This window comes from Colias philodice, chromosome 19, assembly GCF_061535455.1.
Source record: "Colias philodice isolate Cphi_HAF_F1 chromosome 19, ilColPhil1 Martin Lab GWU primary, whole genome shotgun sequence".
NCBI lineage: Eukaryota > Metazoa > Arthropoda > Insecta > Lepidoptera > Pieridae > Colias > Colias philodice.
In genome coordinates, this window is record NC_143104.1 from 9,708,757 (window position 1) to 9,727,983 (window position 19,227).

The window sequence follows — 19,227 nt, forward strand, 5'->3', positions numbered from 1 at the left end:
ATTCACAAAACCAATATATCGTTGTACAAATCAGAAATATCATTGTTTGAATAAGTAACAGCGCCCACTAGAACTGCAGTTAAATGGTTTCCACAATGTTCTTTACATCTATACTTACTAATATTATAAAGCTGAAGAGTTTGTTTGTTTGTTTGAACGCGCTAATCTCAGGAACTACTGGTCCGATTTGAAAAATTCTTTCGGTGTTAGATAGCCCATTTATCGAGGAAGGCTATAGGCTATATAGCCTATAGCCTTCCTCTGGCGTGCCACGCCAAGACCAACAGGAGCGGAGCAATGCGGGTGAAACCGCAGGACACAGCTATAAAGTAGGTCTATAATACTCTATAGTCTATGATACTGGTCGAGTAAATTGATGGTTCGTTAGCAGTTAGCACACACAAACGTGTGAAGTGTTATTTTCTTTTGTATAGCTAATGGGTATTTAGTAGGTTGAATGTCCGTGCTTTGACTCCAAATTAGAAAGTACTCAGATAGGTTCAAATGACCGATATTAATAATTAAGTGCCAAACCAACATTTCTTTGTTAAAATCCCATAGAGAGATATATATTCTTATTAGGATCAAATAAATATTACCTACTTAGAAATCACTCTTGATATTTAATGTTTATTTTATACTTTATAGGTAGCTGGTTATCTGTTAAAACTAATTATAGGAACGGGCTTCTCTACGAATCGAGAAGCTCTGTTGTTTTTGCGAACGTTTATAAATAGATACTCACTTTTAAACCCTATCCATACGCTAGAAAACTTACTGGTTATCTTACTGTAAGAACAAAAAATACATCCGAAGCAAATACGCATAAATGTTTTGTTTTGTTTCTTGCGTCGCTTCGAGATAACGCATTCGTCTCGCGACTATCGGAGAAGTGAACGTGTTTTTAATTCCAATTTCAAATACAACCTCTTTAAAACTGGTGCTGTATAAAAAAGAAAACTCTGTATTATCTGTGGTTTGACAGTTTGAGGTGACAGTGTTTTTGGCGGGAAAGGAGAATTTTTATAATGTAATAGGAGCTAAATACAAAGGTATGTTAAATCGTGTTTAGTCAACAGTCGGTTCATTGTAATTTGTAACTCGTGTGAATGACTCCGATGCGATACTATCACTGGTATATAATACAACCGGCTTTTATAGGAACGTACTCATTGTAACAAGGTATAGGTAAATGAAACCAGCCTATATACAATTTTGTTGTAGACTTTATTGTTAGAAATAAGATGGGAATAGCTCAAGGTAACATAATACGCATTATGTTTATTTTTCAAAAGAATTTATTCAATTTATTAGTACTGTTGTATATATTGTGTTACAGTATATTTTAATAGATCTGGACATATTATTGAACTCTTTGATTTTTTTATTTCCTTTATCTACAGTAAATGTATATTTTGGAAACAGAATGGGTACTTGCCTTATATTCTAAGTAATGTATGTACTCGCCTATCACTAATAACGGTATATGTGTACAAAAATATTGTGAATGCTAAAGAAAAACAGAAGTAGAGCAATAGCGTTTTATACGATATCGCACCAGATAAAGTTGTCGGTTATATCATTTAATTATAGAGTGAGATTGAGTAGTATAGTGGGTAATTTACATAGATTCCCTTACGTAATATATACTCTAGTTTTCCACCATCTATTTTACCAGTAAATGAATGTTATTGAATACATTTCCGACTTCGTTCTCGTGGAGTTTGTTTTATAAAGTAACACACTCGCAACTTAGTGGAAGAAAAAAGGTTTTGAAATATTATCAATCTGGGCCGATATGATGATCAAGGTTTGTGTTATTTGCAAGTTTTAATATAATCATGGAAATCAATGTTTATTTTATTTCATACCTACTCTACTAAACCTCATTTTTGCCTCTTTCTTCTTACTTCTTATGTCTGGCATACAGATACATCAATTTTTAAAATCATTCCAACTGACAGAATTCAAATGTACCTCGCTTTAATTTGTCTGCAGCATTTTTAGTGTTATTTTTATGTCGTCTATCTTTTCAATTGTTATGAATACGCAATGCAATAAGATATGAACTTTCTTTTTCTAATATGTCACTTACATTCACTCATTGATCATAGATTTTACCGATGATTTTTTGTTTTAACTCAATAAATTGTTGGCTGTGTGAAAGTTTAAAAAAAATCCAATATTTCGTTACACGAATGCTCTACTTTCCAAATTATTTTCTTGAGTTGTCTGTTATAATTATTAAAAAACTTAATAACGTCACGATTCAGTCATGCAGACAAGGCTAGGTCAAACTTAACTATGAACATAATATACAATTATGTGCATGATACTCATACGCTCCATAGTAAATTAGGAGTAAAAAACCAACTTGCCATAATTAAATGCATTAAAAAAATTAACATCGCCACATATTTTTATTTAATTGCATATCAATGATAAATTAGCTTCAAATGAATTGTAATGTGGAAAAGCTTCGTGAGCTTGCGGCCAAATTCTTCTTCTTCAATTCTTCTCAATCTTTAAAATGTAACAAGCTTTGTAGGTAATTAATTTTTAATAAATTAAAGTTCAATATAATAATTTTTACTAAACTTTACAACAATGGGCTTTAAATATTTTAATAATATATTCAAAGTTTACTTTTTATATTTAAATCTAATTAGGAAGCATAATGTGCAGTAATTGCTTAATTGCTGTTCTCAATTCTCACTCATTACAATATTGTAATCATGCAATACAATGGGGAGTACATTACATACAACTAGTACTAGACACGCAGGTTTGTTTCTTGTACCTCTTATTATTTGAGCAAAATATTAGCAAGTCCAATCACTATTATCTAGAAAGGAATATCGGAAAAATCTTAGTTGTAATTCTTAAAATGTTATATCGATCCATACTATGATCCATACATTTAATGATCATCACTACATAGTATAAGACAAAACATACTACATTGTTTAAAACTACGCAACACTCAAAACTCAAACTAAAACATTTATTTATTCAATTAGACTTCTTTTAGAAGCACTTTTGAAACGTCATTACATATTTTTAACATTTACCATCGATTCGGAAAGCAGTATCTACGGAGAAGAACCGGCAAGAAACTCCCTATTTTTTTTTTCAACGGATTTGGAAGCAGTTTTTTAAATAGATAGAGTGGTTCTCGAGGAAGGTTTTAGAATATATAATTTACTAGCTGCGCCCTGCAGTTTCGATTCGATTTGTTTCGTGGCTCCACTCCTGTTGGACTTACTGTTATGTGATATATAGCCTATAGCCTTCCTCGATAAATGTGCTATCTAACACTGAAAGAATTTTTAAAATCGGACCAGTAGTACCTGAGATTAGCGCGTTCAAACAAACAAACTCTTCAGCTTCATAATATTAAGAATTGATTAGGTTTAAGACAAAGAAAGTTAGTACTTATATTATATAATACAATTCGTTCTCTTTTAAATTTTATTCTCAGTTCATCACATACAAAATGTTACATCAAAAAGTATTTGGTTATGCGGTCATATGAATATATTGCAAGCCTCAAATGAACGCCATTTAATCTCCGTGGAATAAAACTGAATTTTATTATTACATAGCATAGTAATGAAAGTACTGAATTTTTGTAGCTTCCATACAATTTTCGATCCTAAAACAAAATATAATAAACCAATATGTTTGTATATCGAGTATATTTTGAGTTCAAAGTAGTTCGCTTTATTCCAAAAGCTTCATTGTTAGCAGATTCTTTGAATTTGATACTGCTACGTTTAAATTCCTAACTGCTGTTACACCTACGTTGAAACTTGAAAATAGTGACATGAATTGAGTCTTCTGTAATATTATTTTGGTATAATTTTATTATAACATCATTACGTACAAGCTCTCTGCCATATAGTGTGTTTGAACTGACGGGTGTAAATTGAATACAAAGGGAGCATATTATGATAATAATAGTTTTTAGTGCAGATTTATTTCAAACATTGATGATCGAACTAAATAGTGTACTGAATTAATCGCGTTTTATTTCTCAAAATATCTCTAGCTTCTAAAGGCATTTGGCTTATAAAAATTGTTCAAAATTAATTCTCGTTTTTAATATCTTAATAGATAATAAAAGATTAAAAAAAATTACAAATAAATGTAATTTCCCAGCATTGTGAGATTACAGCAATAATGACTTTGTATAACGAGTTTTTAATAGCGACAGTTGCGTTTAGATTTGTTCCGACATTTGTACGCAATGGTTATTTTCTTGTCTTTGTCAATGAATTCATAATATAACACCTTGATTATTAACACATAATTTTAAAATAATCGAAAATCCAAATATCTTAATATATATAAATCTCGTGTCACAATGTTTGTCCTCAATGGACTCCTTAACCACTTAACCGATTATAATCAAATTCGCACACCATGTGCATTGTGCTGTTCGATCCAACTTGAGAGAAAGGATAGGTTTTACCCCGGAAATCCCACGGGAAAAGGAACTATGGTTTTCTCTGAAAACGCGGGCGAAGCCGCGGGCGGAAAATAAACGAATCAAATGAATTTAATTGAGTCAGTATTCACCATTCATTTAGGACAACTTAAAAATGACTCGTTGAATGTCTAGACTCTAGAACTTCATTTTCGCTGATATTTTTAGCAACTATAATATGTACTTTCCTTCTGAAGGAGCACGGAATGTTAACTGTGAAAAAAATTAAATGGCCATGAAATTCATGTACCAAACATATTTATTGAATCTAATTAATGCTGGTAATACGATTATGAGTACATATTTTATAATATGACCTTCTCAACACTACAATAATTAATAAAGAAATATAACACGAAACTCATTAAAAATCTGAAGATAGGTAACGATAATAACTTTTGTTCTTCACAGTTTGAAATATTATAAATTATAATAAATTCAATTCAGCGTTTATAATTTGTACATACAGCAAATTAACTTGGTGTTAACGATACTAAAAGATATAATGTTATTACTTATCACTTGAAGATTAGGTACGTTTTATGACTTTTATTTTACTTTTATTACTTTTTTATTACTATTTAAACAACATAATATTTTGAAGTGCATTATGATACACTTGGCATATCCAGATTCATATACAAATAATGTTAGTTTCTTTTAAATAAATTAGCAAGAAAATTATACCAAACGTATTTTAAAATATATTTTATGATTACATATTTCAAATTGTATTATATGTTTTAGATATTCTATTTTTACATTAATAATGTGTGAATCGATCGTCAGCTGCAGTCTGCAAAAACCAGGTCAATGCCAGGTTTAGATTAACGACCTTGCTCTCCCGTGCGTTTAGGAAATCTCAGGAATTAGTTTTAAATTTACATAAAAAATCTAATAAGTGATACCTTTTAAAGCTTTAGGCAAATTAATTTATTTCTTTTAGTCTAAGATTGCTTTTAACTAAAGTAGTATGTTGAGCAAATAGGCGGAAATAATGATATTTCGGCCTGCCTGCTATCCATTAGGATACATTCTACTAATATTATAAATGGGAAAGTTTGTGAGGATGTGTGTGTGTGTGTGTGTGTTTGTTACTCTTTCACGCAAATTCTACTGAACCGATTACAATGAAATTTAGCACACATATAGAGGGTAACTTGGGTTAACACATAGGTTTTATCCCGGAAATCCAACGTGAACGGGATCTATGCGGGTTTTCCTTTGAAAACGCGGGCGAAGCTGCGGGCGGAAATCTAGTAGGTATGCTATTATAATGAACATTTGTAGTCTATAGGTCCCTAGTCTATCATTCGATGCTATGTATTCTAAAAGAATACAATATTGGACATACATGCTTATGTACATGAAAATTTACATTCAAACATAAAGGTTACTCTACCATATTATTTTCTACAGAAACAGTTTACCTTTAACGTTTAAATAACTCAACAATTAAAAGAAATTTTCTTTCTTAAACATGACGATTTAAATTTTAAAGGTACACTTTCTTGTACATACTTTCACTGTAGATGTACCCGGTAATAGCTGAGTGCCAAAAATACCGTTATATTCTTACTATGGCTATTTTCAACCTTATAACTATCGGGTTAAGATGCTTATTTTAGATTATTTTCTGAGTAAATGTTTTTTTAATTGTGTACTTTTTGTTATTCAGTAGTTTGGACATGGATATTGAACGAATTATCATAGGTTTATAGGAGAAATTAGAGATTCAGAATAATTTTCGAAAAAATTGGCTTCTAGAATTCAACTTTTTCATTCATAATATTATGTACCTACATCTAAAAAGGGAGGGAGGCCTTTGTCCAGCAGTGGACGTCCCACAGCTGATTACACACACACAAATCTGAAAATGTATTAGATTTCTACTGTTATCAAAACATTAACTATTGCAAATTTTTCTGTCTATCTCTACCAGTTTGTTAGTCAAAACAAAAGCCTGGGCTACAGATCTTCTCTAGCAATAGCTAGAAAGCAAACTGCTTGCGTTAAAATCTCACTTAAATCTTACAAAATCGCGAGCGCCAATTTAAATATGAATCTTACAAAAGCGAAGCAATTTAAAAAAATGCGCAATGATGTACAAATTCATCTTGTTTTATGATCTTGTAATAGCCTAAAAACGACTTTGTTAAGCAATTGTTGAAATAAATATAAATGTATAATAAATAGTAAAAAGACAAATCCTATTCTGGGTTTGAGCAAGATGTGCTGTATATGTTACGATATATCCTCGGTTCTTGCTTTTTATACAGATGGAGCCCGTGGGTACTATTAAAAGTCCGAGGAAAAAAGTCATAAAACGGTTAACTATATTATCCGTAACATTCTATAAGGTATATTAAGAAGAGCTGGAACGTCAACACATTTACACATTGCACATGTTAGGCCGGGAGATACTGACACAAAATTTCGGGTCTTTTGTAACAGGATGGCGGTCTAGAGGGGTCTTAGTACGCAATGACAAAAAGAAAAATGATGGTCAGAACGCTGGTACCGGCGGACTAGTCGCGTGGGCGTTAGTCACACTCGTCGGATAAATAGCGAAAGTCCAACGATTTGTAACACAAAAATTTTAGAATTTACCGATAGCCCTTAAAAAAGATGTAGGCGGTAGTGTCATGCCATACTTTGACGATGTGACTTACAGTCCGCCATACCGACGTGAATGCGTTGATTTAAAAAAAACAATTCAACCATTTGTACCGGGTTAACTTTTGCACAGGTAACCATCGTCGTGCAGCCATTTACTAAAATCGCCATGCCATACTTTTCGGACGATTCCAAATGGTCGCCATACCGCGGATAATCTGCAAATTTTTGAATTTTTTTTTCTCGCCAAACGATTTGTACCACCCTACATTTTTTTTTTCAACAACTCCTGAATGATTATAAATAGAATTGTGATAATGCCTGTGGGAGGTGACGAATGTGTATAAGATTTTTTTCTTATTGTAAGATTTTATTCGTGGTTTGAACGATTTGTAGCAGTATGGCACTAATTTTTCCCTCCATTAAAAGTATGGCAAATATAATAATGGTCACGTTGCATCATATACTTTCCAAAAATGCCGTACTGGTACAAATCGCCAATTCTTTTCATTTTTTTTTACGTCTTGGCTTAAGTCTTACAATCATCCGCCCCATGTTTGCATTCTGCGATATTTTTTTCTAGGTAGAATTGTATACAAACAAACAGAATATAATGATCCCATACTGTAAAAAAATTATTTTACGTATTGTACAGTCGTATTTTTGAAACGTGACGAATAAATTAATTTTTCAAGTATGGCAGCACTTTTTCCCCCTACTAGAAGTATGGCAAATATAATAATGGTCACATTTTATCAAATACTCTCCAAAAATCCAAATGCAATACTGGTACAAATTGTTTGGCGAAAAAAAATTTTTTTTTGCAGATTTTCGGCGGTATGGTGGCCATTTGGAATCGTCCGAAAAGTATGGCATGGCGATTTTCGTAAATGTCTGCACGATGATGATTACCTGTGCAAAAGTTAGCCTGGTACAAATGGTTGAATTGTTTTTTTTTTAAATCAACGCATCGCGTCGGTATGGGGGGCTGTAAGTTACATCGGAAAAGTATGGCATGACACTACCGCCTACATCTTTTTTATGGGCAATCGGTAAATTCTAAAATTTTTGTGTTACACATCGTTTGACTTTCGCTATTTATCCGACGAGTTCGACTAACGCCCACGCGACTAGTCCGCCGGTACCAGCGTTCTGACCATCATTTTTCTTTTAGTCATTGCGTAATAAGACCTCTGTAGAACCGCCATTCTGTTACAAATGACCCGAAATTTTGTGTCAGTATCTCCCGGCCTATGTATGTGTCATATTTTGCAATTGTTTATAAATACAGGGTGATGTAATTGGTGTAGTACGAATATCTAAAAATCTATGAAGAATTTTGTGATACAGTAAATGGAAGAATTATAGACTATTTTACAGTATTTAATAAAATCATTTAATTTTTTGTTCATTTTCATTAGAAATGTCAATTTTTCTCACCAAGGTGGAAATTTCGATGATAAGGATCTTGTTAGAAAAATATAAATTTTGACTAAAATCGGCATTTTTTTTTTTAAAAACCAAATTACTAATTAATAATCAGAGTTATCACATTATTAAAAAAATAAGCCAAACTATACACCATTTTTACCTACTTGATGCAATCCTCAAAGATCATGGACATAGTGTATTGCGCCTTCCACCATACCATCCAGAACTCAACCCAATAGAGTTACTACTTACTATGGGGCATAATTAAAGGGAAAGTATCATCACAAAATGTGAACTTTAACTTGAAAACTGTGGAAGAATTATTTAGAAAGGAAGCAAATTCTATTAGTCTGGATATGTTTAGTGACGTTTGGAGAAAGACGCGAGAACATGAGGAAAAATATATTCAATTAGAACCAAAAGTAGATAATTACACTGACTCATTTATAATAACATTAAGAAATTCCGACGGCGAGTTCTTCGAGCGATGAAAGTTTCAGTGAAGTAGAAGATTACGATTATGATTAAATAGATTATTCTTCTTCTCTATAGATACTGCTTTCTGAATTGGTGGTAAATGTTAAAACTGTTAAACTGTTATGACGATTCAAAAGTGCTTCTAGAAGAAGTCTAATTGTATAAATGTTTGAGTTTGAGTTTAAAACCAATAGTGTGAAAATTATACAATAAACATGTAACACATATTTGTTAGCGCGTATTGGTAGGTATTACGTACTTACTACAAATATAATATTTCTTAGATATCTTTACTCGACCAAAGTCAGGACAAGACTGCTCCGCAACTGCAGAAGACGTCCGTTATTTAAATCATTATCAAAACAACCATCCGCTAGACCGGGGTCGATAATTTTTGAAACAAAAAAAAAATAGTAGTAGGATGAAACCTATTAGAAAAGGAGGGGAATGTGATAAAAATTAAAGGAAAAATAAATTACAAACAATCCGATTATCACACTGTTTGTATGCATTTTCTGAGTAAATTTACTATGGTAATGTATATTATATTTTAGACCATTAGAAAGTGAGCGCACGTGTTATTTGTATTGTTTTTATGACCTGAAATTTAATTATTATTTGATAATTGAATAATTATTAATACTTTTATCCAATTGATTATTATTAGAATAAATAATTAACTTCATCAATTGATTTACTTTTAAATTATAATTTTACAGGTAAATTATGAGAGCTTTCATAATTATATTTGCATATATTTATCTACAACGCACCCATTTTACAATTCAAGTCTAAAATGAAACTAGAGTCGCATTTATTTTTGAACATACTGTAAGTGAAATTGCATAAGTGTGAGTACTGTGAACATGCCAGCTTTCCTTAATTGACCGATATCAGTAATAAAGATTAAATAAATCAACCCCATTAGTAGGTACTTACATAATACATAATTATAAATATGTACCAACAAGTTAATATTATTTTTAACTGAAAATAAGCATGTGATTAAGTCGGCGTCATTAATCACAGAAGCAATAAAGTTAACAATGCCAATAATATTATGATTGCTTGGTTTCAATACTTCTAGATTTTTCTCTACCACTCTAAACATGAAACAGATCATATTCAATTATGAATAGGTACTTTAAAAAGAGGCCTAGTTGAACAGACAAATTTCGATTTAAACCTTTAAAACACGGATTAGATTTTATATGTATATTCTTATCGATCCAATAAGTAGTCCTATAAAAAGACCGAACTTCTAACACATTCCACTAACAACTCATTCACAATAACGAATGGTTTTAACAAGATTATCATCGCAATTAATGCTATATCATCAAAGGGCACGACCGCATATCAATGAGTAAAAAGTATAATTAATACTAATCACATACTAAGATTCCATTTAGTTCTAAGGAATCACAGTCTCACCATATGAGTACTGGAAAATTATACCTACATTACAAAATATTCTACCTATACATTTGTAATGCAGAAAGTTATAACGCAATACACGTGAATAAGCAATGATACAGCATGATAAATTATTAGTACTTGGAATGGTAATTTATTTAGGTCGTAGCCATATTCTATGAAATACTAGAAATTAATTAGGTCGTTCATTCCGTTATTTAGCTATTTTATTGTTTCAAAATGAGTGTAAGTATTGTATTCTATAGACTATATTATACAGAGACACAATATAATTGCTTTTATACAATTATAAAATCTATAATTATATAGCGTACACATTCTTTAATCTTCTATTAAATTTTCAATCATTCTATAACCCAAAACAATATTTACAGATGCCGTTCATAGACATCGCCTTCCAAGCTGAGATTAGCCGCTTCGAGGACACGGAGTTCGAAGAGGTGGCCCGGAGGAACTGCGGAGAGGACCCCGATACGAGGCAGCAGGCTATAGAGGAGCTTAGAAGCATGATACTAGGTAATGTATTAAGGTTGATAAAAAAGATGTCCCGATGTAAAATAAGTATTTGACATTTTAGTTTTATAGCCTTAGTTTATAGCATTCAAATGCTGTAAATATTTTTTTAAAATAATAGAAAATAACATACAATATTGTATTAATATAAATAAATATACCTAAGCTTAGAATCAACGTAAGAAAACTGTAATAGTTCTCAATTAGCGGAAGTTAAAAAACTAGCGTTGCAACCTTACATACCAAGTTAATCTTATATGGTTACATGGATATAAAGCGGCTTCATTAAATCTATTTATTTTCTGTTTAGACCAAGGGCAGAAAGAGAAAGAAATGTGGACTTCCTTTAGCTTTATTATCTTGAGAATTTAACATACGTACACATTACAAATCCCGTTGAAGCGAAAAATTTTCATACATTTCAGTGATCGATTTTCTTTGCGAGCATGTAGAACAGGTATCTCCTGCCTATTTGTGTCCACTGGGATTGAACCCAGGGTACTCGCCATTTTGGCATACCTTAATATTATGTAATACGAATATCAATTAATAAATACTTTATCTGACATAATAATGTGTATTTTTATGTATAATATGATACATTTTCCCATAACAAGCCGGTTTCCTTGTAACTATAATATATTTTTGTTTTGTAGAGCGAGGCATGTGTAACCCACGAAGAATGGATGACGCCTATCTACTGCGGTTTCTGCGATGTCGCCGGTTCATTCCCGCTCTTACACATAAATTGGTAAATAATATCAAATATTTTATTCAAACAAGGATTATAAAAACTAAAATGACTTCGTGGCTTTAACTAGGTAGGTAAAAAGAGTTATTACTCTCACCTGCATTTAATTACGTATTGCAATAAAATTATAATACACTAGCGTTGTTCCCCGCGGTTTCACCCGCATTGCTCCGCTCTTGTTGGTCTTAGCGTGATGATACATAGCCTTCATCGATAAATAGGTTATCTAACACCGAAAGAATTTTTCAAATCGGACCTAGTTTCTGAGATTAACGCGTTCAAACAAACAAACAAACTCTTCAGCTTTATAATATTAGTATAGATAAGAGAAATCATTCATTTTATTTAAAGTAGAAGATAAAAATATAAAATCACCAAAAAATAATTAAAGATGTTCTGCCGTTATATTGTTGAAAACCGTGTTGATAAACAAGAAAGTATTTTTAAAAGAGACTGATTCGCAACGGGCCATTGAATAACTGACCACAACAAACTATTATTTTTGAAGGTGTAGTTTGTTGAACCCGGAACCTTTGCTTGTAACACTTTTAAGCACAGATGAACAAAAATTAGAAAATATTTATTATTTGAGATCAAAACGAAGTTACTCAAAGATCTGTTTGTTCTTCCTATTTATGTACTGGATCATTTTTCTTTTAGGATGGTCGTTTTGAAAATAGACGATTTAAAGTATAAGTTGAATGTTATTCATTTTAAGTTCATTCGTCCCAATAAAAAATAAAATAAATATTTACATTTGCATTTAATCTGTTTATAAACACAATAAAAGTCTTTTATTTTATTTTTGAAGTTAATATTAGGTATGTAGTAGATACTTGATAAAATCCGTTAATTATATTTTTATGTTATGTCTGGATTCTGGAAGCCGGGGTTCAATGGAACTAAAATTTTCAATAATATATCATCTAAGTATGGGTTGTGATAGGTAATTGACATTCTTAGGTAAAATATGTTTCTTTATCAATCAGTATAAAAAATAACGTTAGCTAGTTATATAAAATTCCAGTGCACTTCTATTGGTGACAGGCTGACTGGAATGAACCTTGACTGCACGTATTACCTTTCCAATCCGACCATAATGACATCGTAACATTGAAATAACTAACGCTGTATATTTTCGTATTGAAGTTCAACTACATTTGAGTATGAGAATTTAAAAAAAAAAATTGATCACGAGGCGGGATTCGAATCCACGTCTTTCGCCGTGATATTTTTTTTAAATTAGGTAATACTTTATCTAACGGATTATAATTAAAAGGGAACCGTAAGTTTTTAGTGGATGAAACCACGCAGCGCAACCATTCTAGTTTAAACAATTTTTAATAAATATATTATTTAACCAGGAATACATAAATAACTGTTGCAGATGGTACGATACGAGGAATTCCGCAGAAAGAACTCCTATCTATACGACTGCAACGCGTTCGGTCTGCAAAAAGTGAAACATGTATACGGAGGGACATTACCCGATAGTCCAGATAATGGCAGGATCACGCTTATGAGGTTCGGTGAGTTTTTTTATTTATTCTTAACTAGCTTTCCACCCGCAGCTTCGCCCGCGCAGTCAAAGAAAAACCCGCATAGTTCCCGTTCCCGTGGGATTTCCGGGATAAAACCTATCCTACTTCCCGGGGTAAAAAGTAGCCTATGTCCTTTCTCGGGTATCAAAATATCTCTATACCAAATTTCATGCAAATTGGTGGCGTGATTGAGTAACAGACAGACAGACAGAGTTACTTTCGCATTTATAACATTAGTATGGATTCTTCATAAATCAGGAAGAAAAAAGTTTTATTTCGTTTGGAAAAGAAGAGTTAGACAGACTACCTAACTATTTTTACCGCATAAAACACTTCACATTAGAAAAGGGTCAAAACTGCATTATAATAATAGGTATACTGCTAGTCTAGCCTAGAGTCCGTTGTATCACGTTGTATCTAAATACGGGCAAGATAATTAAAATATTTCTTAATTCTAACAGTTTAAGGGCTATAGTTAGTAGTTTCTCTTATCCTCTCAAATTCTTTTATAGCGTGAGCATTTATAGCAATATGAAATGTGTCCACACTCCACACCAACAGACCCAACAGTACAGTAATTGCCCCGTTCAATTTACACAGCTATGTGAAATCTCATTAAGATAGCATCAAGTGTGATTTATTGCCAGGCTCGGTTATCTCGTTTATTCAAAACGGTGTCAAATGTAAATATGGTCAAATTTTATCAGGCCAATTAATGTTTATATTATGTCTGCATAAGTATTTTAAATGTTTTGCGGTTCAAGCATAAAATATGGATGAAATATGGTCTCGAGTCTTATTTATTTAGAAAATGGTTGTATAGGTAGTATAATCGGGTGAATTATCCCTGATTGAGCTTGATAAAAAGGCCCCACCATAGATTACTCAATATTTACTTACCTATTTCACATTTTTCCATTAAAACATATCGAGTCTTTCATATGAGTACGAATACATAAGAATACAAGACCGAAATAATTTAAAAAATGACTGGATATTCAAAATAGGATCTACCTTAACCAAAGTATGACATGACCTTATAGCCAAATACTATTACAACCATAGAAATCTAAATAATAGCCTAGTTATTTAGATTTCTGTTTACATAGTACCTATATGGCAACTGATCTGAACCAAAAATGCTTTCCAGGTAGGTGGAACGTAGAAGAAGTCCCCATAGAGGACGTAGTACGATGTGCGCTATTAATGGACGAGATAGCGGCGATGCAGCCTCGCCTGCAGATCCTGGGGGTCACCATAATTGTGGATCTGGAAGGCCTGGGCATGAGGCATGTACGGCCCCTCACTAGGACGGTTGCTGGACAGATTGTAGCTTTAATGGGGGTGAGAATTTTCTACTATATAATTGAGCATAATTGTATAGGCTTGTTGGAAGAAAAGTTTGGTAAACAACAAAACATTCATTCACTTTTTGTTTGAATACTAGCAAAATCTAACATGCATTCCTTAATTTCTTTCAACTTTAACACGTGGATATAATTTTTCTGATTCTCTTTGTATATAATGTTTTTATAATATTTAGGTTTACGTTCCAATACATTTGAACAGAATTCCTTTTGCTGTATGATTTTACCAATCTCTATCTTTTTAATGAAAATAATTGAGATGCTTTCCTAAAACATAATATTTTATGTATGCATGCAACCTTTTCCAGGTATCATTCCCAATCCACATCCACGCGGTCCACGTGATCAACTACAACTGGATCCTTAGTAGCTTCTTTAGTCTTTTCAAACAGTTTATTCCTGCAGCAGCTTGGGCTCGTTTACACTTTCATGGTCACGATATGTCCTCCCTTCACAAACACATAGATCCTGAATACCTCCCGCAGGAGTACGGAGGAAGGTGCCAACACGTGATCAGTACTGAGGAGTGGCTTCGGAAGATCAATATGTATAAGGATGAATTTATGGTCCAGGAATTGAGAGCGCTCGGATTTACGGTAGATGATACTAAAAGTGAGTGCAGTGATTTGTAGGAAAGTAGCAAGTTGTATTCATTAAATGATGAGTTTGAAAAAAGTTTGGGAAAACATAAAGGAATGACTGGAAGGAATGGAAGAAAAGGAAGGAATGGAATTTGAGTTTGAGTTTGAGTATGGAGGAAGGTGCCAACACGTGATCAGTACTGAGGAATGGCTTCGGAAGATCAATATGTATAAGGATGAGTTTATGGTCCAGGAATTAAGGGCGCTCGGATTTACGGTAGATGATACTAAAAGTGAGTGCAGTGAATTGTAGGAAAGTAGCAAGTTGTATTCATTACCTAAATGATGAGTTTGAAAAAAGTTTGGGAAAACATAAAGGAATGACTGGAAGGAATGGAAGAAAAGGAAGGAATGGAATTTGAGTTTGAGTTTGAGTATGGAGGAAGGTGCCAACACGTGATCAGTACTGAGGAATGGCTTCGGAAGATCAATATGTATAAGGATGAGTTTATGGTCCAGGAATTAAGGGCGCTCGGATTTACGGTAGATGATACTAAAAGTGAGTGCAGTGATTTGTAGGAAAGTAGCAAGTTGTATGCATTAAATGATTTGAGTTTTAAAAGTTTTACAATATAAAGGAATGACATATTTTGGTAATTTTGGTAAATATACGTTTGGACAATGGCTTTAATGCAGGAACGATATTTGGTAATTTTGGTAAATTTACGTTTGGACAATGGCTTTAATGCAGGAACGATATTTGGTAATTTTGGTAAATTTACGTTTGGACAATGGATTTAATGCAGGAACGATATTTGGTAATTTTGGTAAATTTACGTTTGGACAATGGATTTAATGCAGGAACGATATTTGGTAATTTTGGTAAATTTACGTTTGGACAATGGATTTAATGCAGGAACGATATTTGGTAATTTTGGTAAATATACGTTTGGACAATGGATTTAATGCAGGAACGATATTTGGTAATTTTGGTAAATATACGTTTGGACAATGGCTTTAATGCAGGAACGATATTTGGTAATTTTGGTAAATTTACGTTTGGGATGATGGTGTGGAAAGATGTGGAAAGTGTGGAAAGTAGGATACATTTTAAGAATGGAATATGTATAGAACTTCAGCAGAAAATATTATGAAGGGCATTTTCTGAGAAATATTTACAACGCGCTTTGTTTTTAATAATAATTAACTAATTGTTTCGAACAATACATTCAGTTTTTATTTTTAAGGTCATTTCCTGTCTGAGGAGTAGCTGTAACGTATTGTTTAAGGTTAAACGAAATATGTGTTATTGAGGCATCTATTACATACGCTTTAAAATGTTAAGTTTTAATAATATAACTATGTACAAACTGGGCATTTACGATTTTAATGAGAGACAATAAGAAAATAGAGTTACTAGTTATTTGATAAAATATATAGGTTTTAGTCACGTTTTAGTAATAAACTAATACTAAACTAATAACATTTCAAATAGGATACTTATGTCCAATTAATCAAATATTACTGTAAGGGACGTGAAAGACCTACTGCCAAATTAATGGTCATCAAAAATATTCTTCGCAAAATTGAGTCGGGTCTGGACAGTTTTTGAACGTTTCAGTAACCTAAAGCTGAATAAAATTTGGATTCATGACTTCTGGTATATTCTAAGCTTCTGACTTCTTCCTACATATAAAGAAGTATTGAAATAGTTGTCACAATCTCATAAAAACGCCAGAGAACATTATACCGGATTGTGGTCAACCAAGAAAAATTTTTGAGGCCTAATTTATGATTACCTACTAAATAATTGTGTTGTATACGTATAGTAAATATTATACTGACTCTGAAGTGTCGGACAGCTCTCTTTTGTCGTATGTTAATTGATGGATACTTTAAATTGTTTACAAAATAAGGACCAGTTTTAAAAACTTTATATATATTTTAGTATGTAGTCCGAATAAGTTTGGATCCTCAAAACGTTACTAGTAATTTAAGACTGGGATATTTTAAGATCGGTGATAAAACGCATTTTGATACTCATCATATTTTATTTGTATATTAAATGTGAATATATGATTTATGTATTATGTTTTTTATTTCACCTTACACTGCCTTGCTAATAAATAATAGACACCATATTTTACATGATTATTGGTTTAAGTTTAACAATGTTTAAAAATTATACGTGCCTAAACTTCAAAAAAATATTTTATGTGCGTGTTTTGCAACAATGTTGTTCTCATTAAAAATATTTAAAAATTAAATATGAAAACATAAATAATGATATGTCTAATTTTTTTAATAAATAATGACTAGATACAATCGACAATATGATTTATATATTAATCATTTTAATATGATTTTTTTAATCAATGGCTTTAAGGATAGGCTAGGCTTCTAGGCAATTCCTTTAAATATAACCTAGACCATCAAGTATATGGTTTTTGCTATGATGATTAATTCTGAAAAGCTCTTCATCTCCCTCGAAAGATGTTTCATAATCTACTGATTCCTGATTTCCTGGTATCGTGAAAACATTTTCACTGAAATCGAAGAAGTCGTTATTATCATCATTATTTAAGTACAAGTTATTATTTATTTCATTATCCAAGAAGTCGTCATTTTTATAAATGCGGGGGCCGTTTTTCATATGATTTGGCATTTGTTCTGTTCCATGTGTAATCAGGGTCATTGGTTCCACGATACCATAGTTGGACTCCCTGGTCTGAAAGAAATAAGTATAATACGTATACAATATTGACAAACATAATATTAGATCGATACCTACAAAAGGTCAAAGGATATCTAATTTAAAATAAAAAAAGTAAAGCCAGTTTATGAGTACAGACAGTAGTACATTTTGGCAGTCAAAGTAAAGAATATTCGCATTTTCTATAAATAAACGACGTAGAAGGCTCGACTGTATGAAAGTTATGTGTAACAAAACTTTGTAGACATATTTAACAATTTTTATAATAGAAGTCACCAATTTATTGCTCAATTTATTCGAAATTCGACGACTTTTCGAGACTGGGTAGAAAAACTTACCAAATCTTGTACGATGACCTTCCAAATTCCATTAGGATTCTCTCCCCACGTCGCTACAGATGTTAAAGGCCACTTAAAGAAACCGCCTTCTGAAGAATCCTTTGGTCGTGGACTAAGAACTTGGACTTTTGTACCTGATTAAGACAACTTTTTTGAGAAGAATTTTCTAAGTAGATAGGTACTTAATTTATAAATGTTGTGGGTTAGTCAGGTTCGTGAAGTTCGATTGATTGAAAATCAAAAGAAACTGTGAGCGAAATGGTAATTCTGATTTGTAAACGGGTGAAGATTTTAATTTAAACCTAATAAGTAGTTATTTAAAGTAATTTTTTTATTTGTATTTAATCGATGGTTACTGGCAAGCTAATTTTTTTCCTGTGCTAAGAGATGCTTGAAGGAAAAAAGAGCGTATGTGCCGAGCATACGTGTCAGAAGTGAAACTTCTTTGACAAGATTCAAAGATCCCAATCCCCTTTAATACAATCATAGCAAAGTTTATAGTACAAAGTTTACAATATCAGCAGGAGAAATAAATATATTTATTACAATAAAAATCCACATAAATGCTATCTACCCGTACACCTAGAATATATTACATTTTCCGTCTGCCAGAACATGAAAACTCATAACAAAATGTAACAAGTACTTTAGTTTACACAAACCTTGTGGGGAAACCAAGTAAATTTCAAGAGCGCCTCGCCTCGTGTATTGTATGCTAATTATAAGTTCAACGTGCTCCAAGTACTGTATTCCGCCGTTCACATAAATATCAACTTCCACGGGTCGTACAGGTCCGATGCTCAAGGAGATATTGCTGAAATTTTAAAGTGGAGTATTTTAATTTTTATTACAATAAGAACTCGGCAGATTTGAAATCTTTATTATTAAAAATTAACCTTTCGTTTAATTTTTAACGAAGAAATTTTAATTTGAAAAAAAAAAGAGAATTAATAGAAAGGACATGACAAAATAA

The 19,227-nt window shown here is 32.1% G+C and overlaps 2 protein-coding genes across 2 annotated transcripts in view; one reads left to right on the plus strand and one right to left on the minus strand.

Annotated features, from left to right (window-relative positions):
* The first annotated feature begins 851 nt into the window (after positions 1–851).
* LOC149480135 (clavesin-1-like) lies at positions 852–17,293 on the plus strand. The gene is made up of 6 exons (XM_089707364.1): positions 852–1,052; positions 10,825–10,966; positions 11,620–11,714; positions 13,102–13,243; positions 14,406–14,599; positions 14,931–17,293. Exons 2-6 carry the CDS (start codon positions 10,825–10,827, stop codon positions 15,252–15,254), a joined length of 897 nt encoding a protein of 298 aa, XP_089563490.1. The 5' UTR covers positions 852–1,052; the 3' UTR covers positions 15,255–17,293.
* Positions 17,294–17,563: 270 nt separating this feature from the next.
* The window catches only part of LOC149480136 (neuroendocrine convertase 1-like), a 28,666-nt gene continuing 27,002 nt past the window's right edge, over positions 17,564–19,227 (minus strand). The window contains exons 13-15 of the mRNA XM_089707365.1: positions 18,917–19,068; positions 18,255–18,388; positions 17,564–17,931 (exon numbers count right to left, since the gene is read on the minus strand). Of these exons, the coding sequence (XP_089563491.1) occupies positions 17,617–17,931; positions 18,255–18,388; positions 18,917–19,068 (601 nt within the window). The 3' untranslated portion in view covers positions 17,564–17,616. The remainder of the gene's footprint in view (positions 17,932–18,254; positions 18,389–18,916; positions 19,069–19,227) is intronic.